The sequence below is a fragment of the Podarcis tiliguerta genome (assembly GCF_965153285.1).
Source record: "Podarcis tiliguerta genome assembly, chromosome: 17".
In the NCBI taxonomy this organism is placed as follows: Eukaryota; Metazoa; Chordata; class Lepidosauria; order Squamata; family Lacertidae; genus Podarcis; species Podarcis tiliguerta.
Window position 1 is genome coordinate 21773596 of NC_139550.1, and position 14563 is coordinate 21788158.

Consider the following 14563-nt stretch of genomic DNA (forward strand, 5'->3'; position numbering starts at 1 on the left):
CACCTGAGGGGTCCTTCAAAGCCTTTGGACTACTGCAATGTGCTCTTCATGGTTCTACCTTTGAAGGTGACCCATAAACTACAACTAATCCAGAATGTGGCAGCTAGACTGGTGACTGGGAGTGGCCGGCAAGACCATATAACACTGGTCCTGAAAGATCTACATTGGCTCTCAGTACGTTTCTGGGCACAATTCAGAGTGTTGGTGCTTTAAAGCCCTCGGCCCTGTATACCTGAAGGAGTGTCTCCACCCCCATCGTTCAGCCCGGACACTAAGGTCCAGCTCTGAGGGCCTTCTGGTGGTTCCCTCACTGCGAGAAGCAAAGTTACAGGGAACCAGGCAGAGGGCCTTCTTGGTAGTGGCACCTGACCTGTGGAACGCCCTCCCATCAGATGGCAAGGAAATAAACAACTATCTGACTTTTGGAAGACATCTGAAGGCAGCTCTGTTTAGGGAAGTTTTTAATGTTTGATATTTTATCGTGTTTTTAATATTCTGTTGGGAGCCGCCCAGAGTAGCTGGGGAGGCCCGACCAGATGGGCGGGGTATAAATAATAATTTATTATTATTATTGGTTGAAAAGTGGAGGTTTGGTCGAGAGAGTTTTAATGGACAAATCAGAACCGCCATTACTTCTATGGCCCTGGCGAAGTGGTCATCAAATGTTCTTTAAGGAGATGTCTCAGTCGACACGCAATTATGAAAAGAAAGACCCTTTTGGGAATCAAAGCTCAGATTTCCTCCCTACTCCACAGGCTCAGGATCAGTATGAAGGAAGAATTGCTAGTCTCATCTTGAATTGGCTTGAGAAAAGATGGATGCTTTTGACTTGCTTGTTGGGCTGAACCCAAAGATACGGCTTTGTGGGATGGGCCCTCGAATCCGAGTAGGAGACCAAGATCTGTTAAGAGTGACAATTCTGTGAGCAATTGTTAGGGGTTGTGCCACAGCTTGCTCCACTCACCAACCCAGGGGTGGAGGAAGGGGGGTGCAGTGGGGGTGGTCCGCCCTGGGTGTCACCACTGAGGGGGAGGAACAAAATACTATACAATAATCTTTATTGTCATTGTCCCATACAAAACAACGAAATTGAAAAATCTACACCAGACATTCAAAAACCAACAAGCCTGCTATCCCAACTATCCCAGCCTGGTTAGTCCCCTAAGAACTCTGATACCCCATAATTGAATACAATATACTCACATAGAGACTACCTTACACTGTATTTAAAACCAAAATCGCATTTGGATAGAAACTGTTTCTCAGGCGGCTAGTCCTCGTCTTTATAACCCTGTACCTTCTTCCAGAAGGCAGAAGCTGAAAGAGATCATTTCCAGGGTGCGCACTCTCTGCGCTATCTCTGCAGCTTTCTCATGGCACCTGGAAGCGTAGATTTGATCCAAGGTGGGAAGATTGCACCCAATTATTCTCTCCGCAGTCTTTACAACCCTGGACAGCATTGTTTTCCCGCTGATCGTGCAGCTCCCAAACCACACACACAGACCATAAGTTAATACACTCTCAACAGTACAATGGTAAAATGCCATCAACAGGTCCTTTGAGAGATTGTTTTTCCAGAGGATTCTCAGAAAATATAACCTCTGCTGTGCTCTCTTCATCAGGTCGGCACTCACTGTGGGGCCTGCAGCACTCCTGAGCCACATGTCTCTCCTGCGAGTGACGCGGTGGCTTGGGGAAGGATTTTTTGCCCCACCCCAAAACTTACAAAAATTACTGTGAGAAACTATTTATTTATTACATTTATTTATTATTTGTATACCGCCCTTCATCTGAAGATCACAGGGCCATTTGCAACATAAAAATACAAAATGAAAATGCAAAATACATAATAAAGCAAAAGAAATCAATAACCTCCCCTCCCACAGATTATTGAAAAGGCCATAAAGTGTTAATCAGTCAAACATTTCAGCTTAAAAGTGCTGCCAGTGTCAGATTCTTATTCTTATTTATATTTATTAGTCACCTCACAAAATAATTTCTCTAGCTCAGTACACATCAAATATAAAACAAAGTTAAAATGCAAAAGAAAATAATACTGTCAATTACACATGAAATATAAAACCAGCAGAAAAATATAAAACAAATGCTAGCTATAGCAACAAAAGATTTAATACAGAAAAACAGAGATTGCAAAGAAACAGCTTATGTAACATGCTCTGGGCTGCATGGGGACTGCAGCTAACAGGCGATGGTGTTGTTGTTAACCCTTTCCCTGTGTCTTTTCCTCACTGAAAATCCCCCTCCAAAGTTGCTATTTGTCCCCAAAGGGAAGCTGCAATGTATCCCCATGGCAGCTTTTCTTTCTGGGCAAATAATAGCTTTGAGATGGTTTTGGATAGAGGGGTCTGGAGGGCCACATGCAGCCCCTGAGTCTGAGATCTCCCACCCATCACATGGCTTGAATGAGGCTTGAAGAATTCATAGATTCTTTTTGTATATAAGGACAAGATTTGTGATGTGGCTGTTGGTCACCAAAGAGGACATTGTGCTATGCATACAGAGGGAGGATACCTGAGTATTGAATGAGGAGAGGACCATGTTGGGAGATGGATTGAGGATTAAATCTGTAGATTTAGATCTAAACTTCCTATCCCACATGTGTGGAAGAAATACAAAAACAATATAGCTGTGAAGCCTTTTCAGCAGAGAAAAATACTTTTTAGTTTGGCAGCTTATTAAAGCTTAGTAATAGGGCAGCTATACCTTTTTATCCCCTTCTGTTTGTGGTCTGCTGACCAACTCCTTTTCACCCCTGTTGCAGAGAATGAGCCACGCGTTTTTAGTAAGATCAATGGGAAAAAGGTTTTACTTACATTTCAGTGCAAGCAGCAAATAGAGCAAAGTAGCGCGCAGAAAAATACTTCTAAGTTACAGTGAAATAAAAGTTGGGAGTCTTTGCTAACATGGCTGAAGGCAGGAGTTTTAGTCATGCTTGGAAACATCGTGAAAAGAGAGTCTTCTTACCGGAAGAAGGAAATATAAAGGATTGTCTCCTTTGTCAGAGAGTTCCTGCCCAGAGGAGGCAAAGGAAGTGACCACACACAGAGGGTCCTCTCTAGGACGTTCAAGAACTATCCATGTACTAGCTCTGTGTTTGTCTAGCAAAACATGCTTTTGTAATTTGGCTGCAAACCCCACAGGCCGGCAGGAGAGGGTTGTCGTGCTCATGTCCCTTATTTGGCATACGGCTGTTACAAAAAAGAAGAAGTCTCAAAGCAACTTATAAGAGCCAAAACACACAAAACGATACATTTCAATAATAAAACCATTCCAATAACCCACAGACGTCTGGTGGGGCAGGTATTTGAAACAAAATGCTAGGCCTAAAGGTCAGGTCTAACAGGACTCTTATTGCCTTGATGTGAGAGAGGGGGAGAGGAATTTACCAGGGCAGGAACTTGAATAAGATCCCAAGGCAGGATTGAATCCATGACAGTTCTGTAACATGAGAGATTATCCAGCATTACAAGCACTTATGAACGGAAGCAAAACAAAACAAAAACTCAGCGACTATGTATGAACGAAAGAGTGCTTGTGGAAAGGAGCCCCGCTTTCCTTCAGAGACACCACAGCCAGTGTCCTAAATTCCACGATGAGTCAGAGTGCTTGAGGTTCGCACTAAAAAGAAAGCGAAAAGCATTGTGTGCCAAAAAGGGACCCAGCATCATAGAGGTGCTTCTAACAGGCACAGCAAAACAAAGAATGCTGATGGGCACCCAGACAAACGAGACAGCACAGGCTTCCTATTCCCCCCCCCCCCATCTATTTTCTCTGTATCCACCTGGCTTACTGTGTTTACACATATAGCTGTAGCAGAGGGTGGACAATGCTTATTTCAAACTTGCAAACCTTTCAATCCCCCCAGAAGGTTCTCGACTCAAGAGCACTGATGATTATACCATATGTGATTCCTCTCTGAACCATTTCTTAAACAGTGCCAGCCTTGCCAGTAAGAGAGCTCAAGAATAGTGCCTTGCCGGTTTCTAAGCAAAATGCTGCTTTTCTGCATCATCTCCTGTTTCCACTTTTTGGAAGGGGAATTTTCTCCTTCACTAGATGCCTATTTGCGTGCTCACATGTGATTGCAATCACGTGGAATGGGTGGGTGAGGCTGGCTGACAGCCATGTATCGTGTTATGTACTAAGTTGAATAGGATCCAAGCAGCAGTCTGATTGGTCCTAGAACAATGCAGCAGTATGATTGGTCTGCAGGAGCCACCCAATCCAACTCCAGATGGAAGTGAATCCACAACCTGATTGGCTTACAGGAGAATTCCGGAATTAGCCAATAACGTGCAGCCCGTTGTGTAAATAATGTATATAAAGCAGATACTTTGGGGAAACTTCCATTCCTCCTCACCACTATGAGCTGAATAAAGAACATGAAATCCACTCTCGACTCTGAGTATATTTTATGTCGGAAGGGTGATATGAAGAGGGGACCTGCTCCAGGCACACAGTGGTCAAACCATGGTTTTAAACCATTTCCTGCCCCCAATTCACTACCATTTGTGCCATCCAAAGAGTGCAGCCCCCTCATTAGGTGGCGCAGTGATCCTAATTGTGGTTTGTCAGAGGTCTGTGAATTTAGTAACAACAACAAATAACACTTAGCACAAAGTTTGCTTTGCAGACAAGATTCAAGCAGGGTTTCCAACCCTGGTTTGTTGGCCCTGAATAAACCATGGTTTGTGGGCAGGCGAAACAAACCATAATTTCACCTAATGTCTGAAAACAGCCAGTGTCAGGGTTTGCAAGCCTACAACGGTGTCTATTTTCTTCATATCGCTAATGAGGACCTCCCTTTTGGAGAAGAGAACTTAGATGCTTCTTGCTTACAGTTTCATTTGGGGTGTATAAAGACTGTGACCATGGAGAAAGTACCTGGTGGGGTTTTTGTATGGCGGGGTTGAAAGCAGGTCATTTTATATAACACCTGGGATGATACTGCAAGTACTTTGGTTAAGAGTCTGAGAGGTTGTGGAAGGGCTTAGAGCTTTCTTTTGAGTTGCGCTAGACTTCTTTCCTTCCAGCCAATATGTTATCATGTCACCTTTCCCCTAGAAAGAAACGTAATAGTACAATTTATCAATGGTGTCAGCAATACTTTACACCTGAGAGCAAATACCAGCACTAAAATAGAGGCATGGCTAGCCCCCCGTTGCTTTATTTCAATTGCACTAGAGAAGGGTTGTCCAACAGGTCAATCGCGATCTACTGGTAGATCCTGGGAGGTTTTGGTAGATTGCGGTCGATCGCTGGGCCCCTTTCTTTACCGCCCCCTTGCCCTGCCCTCCATTGTCACACAATCTGCAGAATGGAAGACGGAGTTTACTCAGTGAGGCTGTTTGTCTCCCCAGCAATTTGTTGGTGTGTGGCTGTTCCTCTTTCTCCCCCCCAAACCCTTAAAAACAGGGCTTTCCTCCTCCTTAAAAGAGGCTCAACATCTTTGACCTGAACCCCCCGCCCCCCAAAAAGCAGGGCTTTCCTTCCCCAGAAAAGGTTAACAACTTTGACCTGAACTCCATTTTTAATGAGCAGGGCTGCAATTCAAGATCTGTTCTCAAAGTGGGCCAAAATGCCATCCTTTTCAATGGACACCATTGTGTTTTGCTCAGTTTGGAATGGAACCGGCTCTCTCTCCCCCCTTTTTAAATTTTGTGCACTGGAACCAAGTGTTTCTGTTTTGATGGTACTGTTCTGAGGTTTCAATTTTGGGTGAAATACATGCAGTGGTGTAGCATGGGGTGGGGTGGGTGAAGGCACAGGGCAGTTGCCCCGGGAGAAAAAATTCAGCACCCAGTGCTGCCCCAATACAGCTGTGTACTTCCTTCACTGGGCTCCATTGAAAATGGCTTCTCCATGTGAACCAAGAAGTGACCTCTTTAGATAATGGAACGACTCTTCTTTTCTTATCTCTGCAGCTGCAATGTCCTGGGTGAGGCAGATGCTGTTATGTAGTTGAATGTGCATGCGCCTCTCTCCATCCATTTCCCTCCCTCCCCCCGGGACCGCAGATGCTGGCAACCCACGCTACGTCACTGTCCTTCTGTCTAATAATGTCCTGGTTCACGCAAAGCACTAAAGTATGGCATAGCATGGACCAGGGATGTAAGAATGCATCTTTTTTTTCGTTCCAGCTCGTATCCATCTCATACAGAACTGTTTCTGTTCCACTGCAGTTTATCTTCTGTCAAAAGCAACTTCATTCATCTTGCTGTCTGCTGTGATGAAATCATGTAACTGAAGGTCATCGCTTGTCTCACCCAAGCAAATCACCAGCCAAAACCCAGCTTGTGGTTTGTCTGGAATGGCATAATGCTAATCCAAACCATGGCTTAGTTCCCATTACAGTTTTCCCACAGGCTGCCAGCACAAACCATAGTGCTACATAGCCTAGTGTTACATGCAAACCAGACCCATAAGTGGCAGCTTTTGTTTACTAAATGGACTGTTACCTTATACCAGGCATAGGCAAACTCGGTCCTCCAGATGTTTTGGGACTACAACTCCCATGATTCCTAGCTAACAGGACCAGTGGCCAGGGATGATGGGAATCGTAGTCCCAAAACATCTGGAGGGCCGAGTTTGCCTATGCCTGCCTTATACTTTCTGCAGTACCTCAGAAACACAGTATCTCAGAAATGTATATGTATATTTAATCAAACTGCAAAAAGGCCAGTGGTTAATTGGCTAAAAATGCAAAGCTGGAGGTGGCCCTAACAGAAATACGTTTGCACTTTCCATCTGCACTGGAATAAGCATAGATGTTCTAGTTACCCACTGGTGAGGTGAAACTCTGCTCAAACCCACTTTCCTCTATATTACAGCTTTGCATCTTCTGGGACTTCAAGTCTTCAGGATAAAAATAGGTCCTGGAGAACTTAGGCAGAAATTAGGCCCTAGGCTGGTAACTTTCAATATCACGGCCATTCCCAGGGTTTCTTGCGAGAGGCATTAAGACTTGAGTCACTTTACACAGTGCAAATGTGCCCTAAGGAGCAGACCAGAAATGAATGATGCTCAAGATTCAGAGCAGACTCGAGGCCAGCCAATCCAAAGGGGTTAAAGCAAAAGCTTTCCAAAGGACTGCCACTCATTTCCCCTTCGGGAAAGCCTGAACACAAACGTTTCCTATTTACCTTGACTTGCAAATTCCCCCGGCACACCAATATGTACTCTCCAATCTGTTCCAACAGCTGGTATGTATTTGAACTGCACTGTATTTTGAGAGCTAGAAGGAAAAGAGACATTCAGCTACACCACTGTTATCAGCCCTGCTTCCCTTTTCAAAGAAAAACTCGCTGTAGAAACTGAGCAATGGCCTCTTAGACGTAGATATCTCTCCCCCAATCTCGTTTCTGCCATTTGCTGCTACAGTCCTGCCAGTGGACTCACAGGGGAACCCTGAGGTCTGTGGCTTCCGCCTGAGGCATTTTGGAATGTGTCCATGTCTGTGTCAACTAAGAATTAATGATAGTATTTCTCCTTATAGCTGTTGACAAGTTCAGACTCTCCAAGTATCCCTGTTTTTCAAGTACAGTCCGTTGGCCAGTAGAGAACTTGTCCCTATTTCTGATGGGATCCCTGGAATGTCCTGCTTTTCCTTAAGACATCCCTATTTTCATCGGAGAAATGTTGGAGAGTATGAAATACCCCACCCCCCCGGGCTTTTTTTCCCAGCTGGAACTTACCGGAATTCAGTTCTGGCACCTCTCAGGTGGGCGCCATTCTAAGAGAACAAGGGAGGTGCCAGAGGTGAATTATGGCCAGTGCTGGATTTATGTATAATCTAAACAAGCTATATCTTAGGGCCCCACTCTCTTGGGGCCGCCAAAAAAAATTAAAGAAAAAAACACCTGGATGTACATTTCCAAAATATAAGATAAAAAACAAATAAAATAAAAACTACATACAACAACAGTGTTTTGTGTTGTGTAGGCTCCTATTTGTTATGTGCAAGCGGCTTTAGATACCTATTAGGTCCATAAATTACCATATAGCATATATTCAACACAAAAAACAGCAGCAAATTGTTGTTGGCAAAGGACAGCTGGACATCAAAAGGGCCCCATTATCTTCAGTAGCTTAGGACCTCATCAAACCTAAATCCGGCCCTGGTTCCGGCACCTCTTTTTCTAGAAAAAATATCACTGGGCATCCCTATTTTCATTGGAGAAATGTTGGAAAACTTGACCCTTCCACCCCGCAAAGACAATTCCATGCAGTCTTGCTTAGGACAGCGACAAAGATGGTCAGTGCTAGAAAGAACTAGGCAGAAAGATTGGATGCACTTGGTATGTTTAGGCTGGAGAACAGAAAGATGAGGGGCTATCACAGTGAAGAGGGCAAAGACTTGGGTTGAGTACACACCATGCATGTAAACTCCACCCCAAGGAATCTTGAGAAGTGTTTAAAAAAAGAGGGAGAGGAAAAGGAGCGGCCGAAAGAGGGGAAACTAATCCACCTGCTTTGGTCTCACCCACCCAACCCCAATCAACACAAAAACATAAGTATCTCTGCAGTAGTAAAGGTAAAGGGACCCCTGACCATTAGGTCCAGTCATGACCGACCCTGGGGTTGCGGCGTTCATCTCGCTTTATTGGCCAAGGGAGCCAGCGTACAGCGTCCGGGTCATGTGGCCAGCATGACTAAGCCGCTTCTGGAGAACCAGAGCAGCGCACGGAAAAGCCGTTTACCTTCCTGCCGGAGCGGTACCTATTTATCTACTTGCACTTTGACGTGCTTTCGAACGGCTAGGTTGGCAGGAGCAGGGACCGAGCAACGGGAGCTCACCCATCGCGGGGATTCGAACCGCCGACCTTCTGATTAGCAAGTCCTAGGCTCTGTGGTTTAACCCACAGTGCCACCCGTGTCCCTAGATCTCTGCAGTGGCCCACCTGAAATGTCATCACCTCATCTTTCATTAATTCTCACAGAGATTTGCCAGTTGCTGCTGTTTTTGTTACCTTCACTGGTGGACTCCATCCTGGAGGCTGTGTTGACGGTGTCCCCAAATAAGCAGTACCGGGGCATTTTTGTTCCCACAACTCCTGCCACAACTGGCCCTAGAGAAAGGGGAAAAACAACAACCCAAAACCAATCCAAGGATCCTTTCTGACTTGAGTTTATTTGCAGTTCACCCCAGTATCAGAGATAACAGTCAGGGCTTACCATTTCTGTTAAGGTTCACTCTATTAAAATATAAAAGCAGTACAACATTTGCAAAAAAAGAAGAACAAGGAACAGCACAGGGAGGAAAGTGGCAGGGAAGGTTTTCTGTGTGAAGAAAGGCAATGTTGCTCACATCAACACCATATATCTGAAGCACTCTTATGTCACTCAGGGAGAAACTGAGGAGCTGCTGGGAATTACAGGTCTTGCAGGGTCAGCAGCCTAGCAAACTACAGTATCCAGGATTCTTTGGGGGAAACTCTAGCTGTCAAAGTGACATACAAGTGCTTTAAATGTCTGGTGTGACTTGGAGATGAAGTGGGTGGGGGAGCTTAGCTGATGGAGTTGCAGATAACGGCCGTTGAGATTTGTAGGCTATCATAATGAGAGGCTTCTTCCACAGAAGTGCATTTGTTTGTGATGGGCGCTCTAAGTTAAGAGCACGAGATACGTGCAAATCGTTCTGTTATGTACTGAGTTGAATAGGATCCAAAATGCAACAGTCTGACTGGTCCTAGAACAATAGGATTCAGAATGCAGCAGTCTGATTGGTCCTAGAATAATGCAGCAGTATGATTGGTCCGCAGGAGCCACCCAATCCAGCTCCAGGTGGAAGTGAATCCACAACCTGATTGGCCTACAGGAGAATCCTGGAATTAGCCAATCACGTGCAGCCCATTGTGTAAATAATGTATATAAAACAGATATTGTGGGGGAACTTCCATTCCTCCTCACCACTATGAGCTGAATAAAGAGCATGAAATCCACTCTTGACTCAGAGTATATTTCACATTCCTTCATTCCTGGGAAGAGGAAGGACCAATTGCTGTTCCCACATCCATTTCAACTGGTTATTGACCGAAATAAATAAATATATCCCGTACTTTTCTGTCTATAAGACATCCCCATGTATAATATGCCCCCTATTTTGGGGGACTGAAATTTCAGAAAAAGGGGGGAGATGCTAAAAAGTTGTTGAGTTTTTTTTGGGAGGGTGGATTACTGAGGATGGTTGAGCTTTTTTTTGGGGGGGGGTGCTGAGAATCGCTCACCTGCACACATTGCAAAATCCACCTTCCCATCTCTCCCCTCGCCTGCAAATCGCCTGCCCTATTGCCGCAGCATCGGCCAATCAACAACACCCATTCCCATTGATGCAGCAACCAATAACACACACGATAGCCACTGACAGCCACAGCAGCAATCAATAAGACGTCCACTCTATGCACATCCCATGTATAAGACGACCCCCACTTCTTGGCATTATTTTAAGGGGGGGGGGACTAGTCTTATACACGGAAAAATACGGTATATTTCCATTAATTACTGCTATCCTGTTTAGATTAGCTCAGAAAGTGAGTCAGAACTACCACTTCAGAAAGCAGCATGAGAATCAGTCTCTTTCCCACAATGGGATGTAGTTCTGCACTTCTTTCTAGTCTGTCTCCACGACAACCTGGGCATGACCAACAAGGGCTATGAGTGGACACAGCCTTAAGAGGGCAAGCTTCACACCTTCCCTGGTCCTGAATGAGGGCATTCCCCGGTCCTTTATACCCACATCCCACTTTGGCAGAGTCAACATTTCTCCCTGGCACAGTGCACCCTCATACCTGAGTGGATCCCTGCTCGAATCTTTAGCTGGGTGTTGGGCTTGTGTGGGATCCTAAACGTTTTGCACACCGAAACCAGGTCCAGAGCCATACTCGCAATCTCGCTGGCGTGGCGAATGCCGTTCTCTCTGGGCACTCCTGACACCACCATGTCTAGGAAAAAAATGAATGGGAATATTCACCAAGGTCGGCATCGGCTCAATATCGCTATGACCATCGCTCGTGTCCGAACTTTGGAAGAAGAAACGGCAACAGCTCACCTGAAGATGGTTGAACTGGAATGACTGGGCCATATGTACATGCCATGCTAAGCCAAGCCATGGCTTAATGCAAATGTGCAAACATGCCGAGCCCCAAGGAGGTGATCACAGCTATTTTGCTCTTCCCTAGGCTGTTTAGATCCAAGCCATTGACCGCACAGATATGAGAGTCTTTGCCTGGCCGGATTCTGTATTATTTTGTGTTCTATTTACAAATTCCCGAGTTACACCTATTCCTATCTTCTGCATCGCTTGACCTCTTGGCTTCAATTTGTAAAAGAAAAATCTACTTCTCTCTACACCAAGCCGTCTAGGTTTCCAATTTGTGCACCTGATAAGGTAGGCTCTCACCTACAAAAGCTCCTGCCACAGATTCTGAAAAAGAAAGGTTTCATTTTTAAGGTGCCACAAATCTTTCTTGTTTTTGTTCTTTAATGGTGGGGGAGGGGACTTGCAGAAAGTAAACTTGTTGGCACAGCATCTTCTTCTCCTACCCCCCCCCCCCGAAGATGCCCCTGCACCCACCAAATCTGCTCTGGAGGCTGGGAAGAAACCCATAACAGATTTGGGAGATGTCCCATTGCAAGTCTGCACACTAACAGGACAACTTCCTTGGGGCACCGGAAATAATTTATGGGAAACCTATTCATGAAGGGATATTTTAGTGTAGGAACCATAAACATTTATTAAATGTTCAAAGCACTCTGCATAAATTACTCCAGCAAGTGTTACAGCATCTCTGTAAGGTTGGCCATGATGATCAACTCTTATTATGCAGATATGGGCAAATGTAAAGAAACATTGTTTTTCCTGGTGAACGTGGGCTGAGGTCAAATTAGGACTGAGGACAGGCAGCTTTTTCCATATGTGGTGGAACTGCAAATTGATTAAGAAGTATTGGGATATGAGTTATAATGAAGTTAAGAAAATGTTTAAATTGACTTTTATTAAAAGACCAGAAACTTTTTTTTATTAGGCATTATGGGTCAAGATTTACCAAGAGAAAAGAAGAAACTATGTATGCTATAATTGCAGCCACGATGTTATTAGCCCAAAGATGGAAAAGTGAAGAAATACCAGCAAAGGAAGAATGGCTACAAAAATTAATGGAATATTCAGAAATGGTGAAGCTAACAGAAAGACTCAGAGACAAAGACAATAGATAATTTAAGAAAGATTGGGAACTGTTTATGTTGTATTTACAGAAACAATGTAAAGATCTAAACTCACCATCAGGGTTTGAGTAAACATTTACAATTAACAACAGAGATAATAATTATCAATATGGAGATAACATGTAAAACATTTGAAAGCAGGCAGGGGTTAATTTCGGGGAGAAAAACCAGAAAAGGAAATTGAGAGAAGTTGGGGGGGTGGAATTGGGGAAATGTATTTCCTTGATTTTGATAATTAGATATGTGGCAATGTGATAAAAATGTAATATCCAATAAAAACTTTTAAAAATTTTTTGGGGGGGACTGGGGATGTTCTGGCTTTCAGCTTTTGTTTTTGCCCACTAATACTACACAGGACAAGTGACAGGGACTGGACTGAAGGCAAGGAGGAATGGTGGAGATCATTCCCCCCTTCTCCTGACACTCCCAGAGAAAAGGAAGGGAGTAATGAATTACAGCAGTGGTTTGAGGAAGGTCACAGCACAGAGACAGACGAACAGAAGAAGAAGAAGAAGACGGAGAAAAGGGCTTTGCATTCTGAAGAAGACAGAGAAAAGGGCTTTGCATTTATATAGCACATTTCAAGTGCTCAAAGCAGCCAGGGATCAGAAGCGTGCAGTGGATCCTCATATTACTATTTCCTTATTGCAGGGAGTAGTCTAGCGTGGAGAGCGTAGTGGGGATGTCCCTCAGATCAGCTAACCGTAAGAACACGAGAACATGAGACGAGTCTGCTATATCTAGTCCAGCACCCTGTTCTCACAGTGGCCAACAAGATGCTCTTGTGAAGCCCACTGCCAGGGATTGGACTCAAGAAGGTGAGATTGGAGGAGGAATGGTGGGGGTCACCCTCCCCTTCTCCTGATGCTGCAAGAGAAGAGGAATGCAGCAGGAGTTTGAGGAAGGTCACAGCTCAGAGATAGATGAACAGAAAAGTTGGGCAGTGTTAGAAGAAGGGAGGGGAGAGCCAGAGCCAGCAGACACATTATCACTGGAGAGTATTTCTGACCCCCCTTCTCCTAGAACTCAGCGTTCGTTGAGGGTGCAAGAGCAAAGGACTCAGAGACAATTAGTCCCTGACGGCCACCATAAGGTGAAGTGATGTTGCTAGGAAGGGAAGAGGGAGGAGCTCAGTTGGAGCAACGTCATTATGGGAGGCTCACCGAATTTCTTTGTCTCTCACTGTGAGGTTTTAAATAAACTCATAGACTAAGGGCTCTTCGTTTTCTTCCTGTTTCGAGCTGACACCGGGGGAGGGATAGAATTCCCCGAGCCTGACAACAAGTAAGTTAGCCAACAAAGGTTATCCCTTGCTTGTGATTTTATTGTCCCAGCGTGCAAAATGTAGCCGCTCGAGTTCAACGCCCGTTTTCATTTACTCGGATGCCTGCTTTTTTGTTCTTTCACCTTTCAAGGAATTGGTGAGGAATTGAAAGAATAGAAAGGACCCTGGAAGGACTAACAATGTTGTATATGTTCCAGCAGCCTTAAGGGTTTCCCAACTCCTGTACGCTGCAAATGTCTGGCATAATGGGGACCTGCCAAAGCTAGATGGCTTCCAGGCAAAATTTCTACGATCTCTGCTGCAGGTACCCAACTGTGTCCCCAACTCCATACTTCTGTTAGAAGCTGGTGAATGCCCAATTTCAACTAAAGCGTGGTGGGTTGCCCTAAACCATTGGCTCAGGATTTCAGTGTTTGATCTAGGGAAGGGTTTGTACCATCACCTGACCAATGAGAAATTTGTCAGCAAATGGCAGAAAACCATGGCTAAAAAAGCCACCTCTATTGGTCTGTCACCCCCCCCCAACTGTATTACCTGGGTTATGAAGGCCCCCTAAAGACGTTAAAGCAAAGATTATGGGATAATGCACACAGTGACTTGCGATCTCGATCACACGCAGTCTGTAGACCGCTGGCAGTAGGAGTATAATATGGGTATGTCTTTAAGTTAACATCCTACATTAAAAACCTGACAGTACCAAACTATCGAAGGCTTTTCACCAAAGCCAGACTAAACGTCTTTCCTTCTGCAGTGTTGGATGGCAGGTTGAGAGGGGTTCCCGACCAGGACAGACTTTGCTCGTGTGCTCAAGACATCGATTCCATAAAACATATTTTGTTGCACTGTGCAAAATATGAGCAAGGCAGGCCTGAACTGATATTACCCTTGCTGGTACCTTTCCCAGGAAAATCAGAGGCTCACTATGTCAGGTTCCTATTGGAAGACCGGACAAACCCTAGAACATTAGCAGTGGCAAAGTTTTTATTGGTGGTTGCAAGAACCAATGATCCCTATATTCTGAACAAAATGCTTGTT

At 44.8% G+C, this 14563-nt stretch overlaps 2 protein-coding genes across 3 annotated transcripts in view; both read right to left on the reverse strand.

Annotated features, from left to right (window-relative positions):
• Nucleotides 1-1424: 1424 nt before the first annotated feature.
• On the reverse strand, nucleotides 1425-12520 carry LOC310667833 (atrial natriuretic peptide receptor 1-like). Of its 2 annotated transcripts, none has more exons than XM_083420825.1 (5): nucleotides 10809-12520; nucleotides 8991-9089; nucleotides 7164-7255; nucleotides 4906-5081; nucleotides 1425-3459 (listed from the first exon to the last, which is right to left on the reverse strand). In XM_083420825.1, the coding sequence occupies exons 1-4, from the start codon at nucleotides 10957-10959 to the stop codon at nucleotides 4947-4949; spliced, it is 477 nt and encodes a 158-aa protein (XP_083276951.1). In that variant the 5' UTR covers nucleotides 10960-12520; the 3' UTR covers nucleotides 1425-3459; nucleotides 4906-4946. The 2 variants fall into 2 exon arrangements, with proteins under 2 accessions (XP_083276951.1, XP_083276950.1); XM_083420824.1 differs by having other exon boundaries at nucleotides 1425-3639.
• Nucleotides 12521-13262: 742 nt separating this feature from the next.
• Nucleotides 13263-14563, reverse strand: part of LOC310667274 (atrial natriuretic peptide receptor 1-like) — a gene marked incomplete at its 3' end in the record, with an annotated part of 32476 nt that continues 31175 nt past the window's right edge. Inside the window, exon 14 of the mRNA XM_083419111.1 lies at nucleotides 13263-13350. Coding sequence (XP_083275237.1) covers nucleotides 13263-13350 — 88 coding nt within the window. The remainder of the gene's footprint in view (nucleotides 13351-14563) is intronic.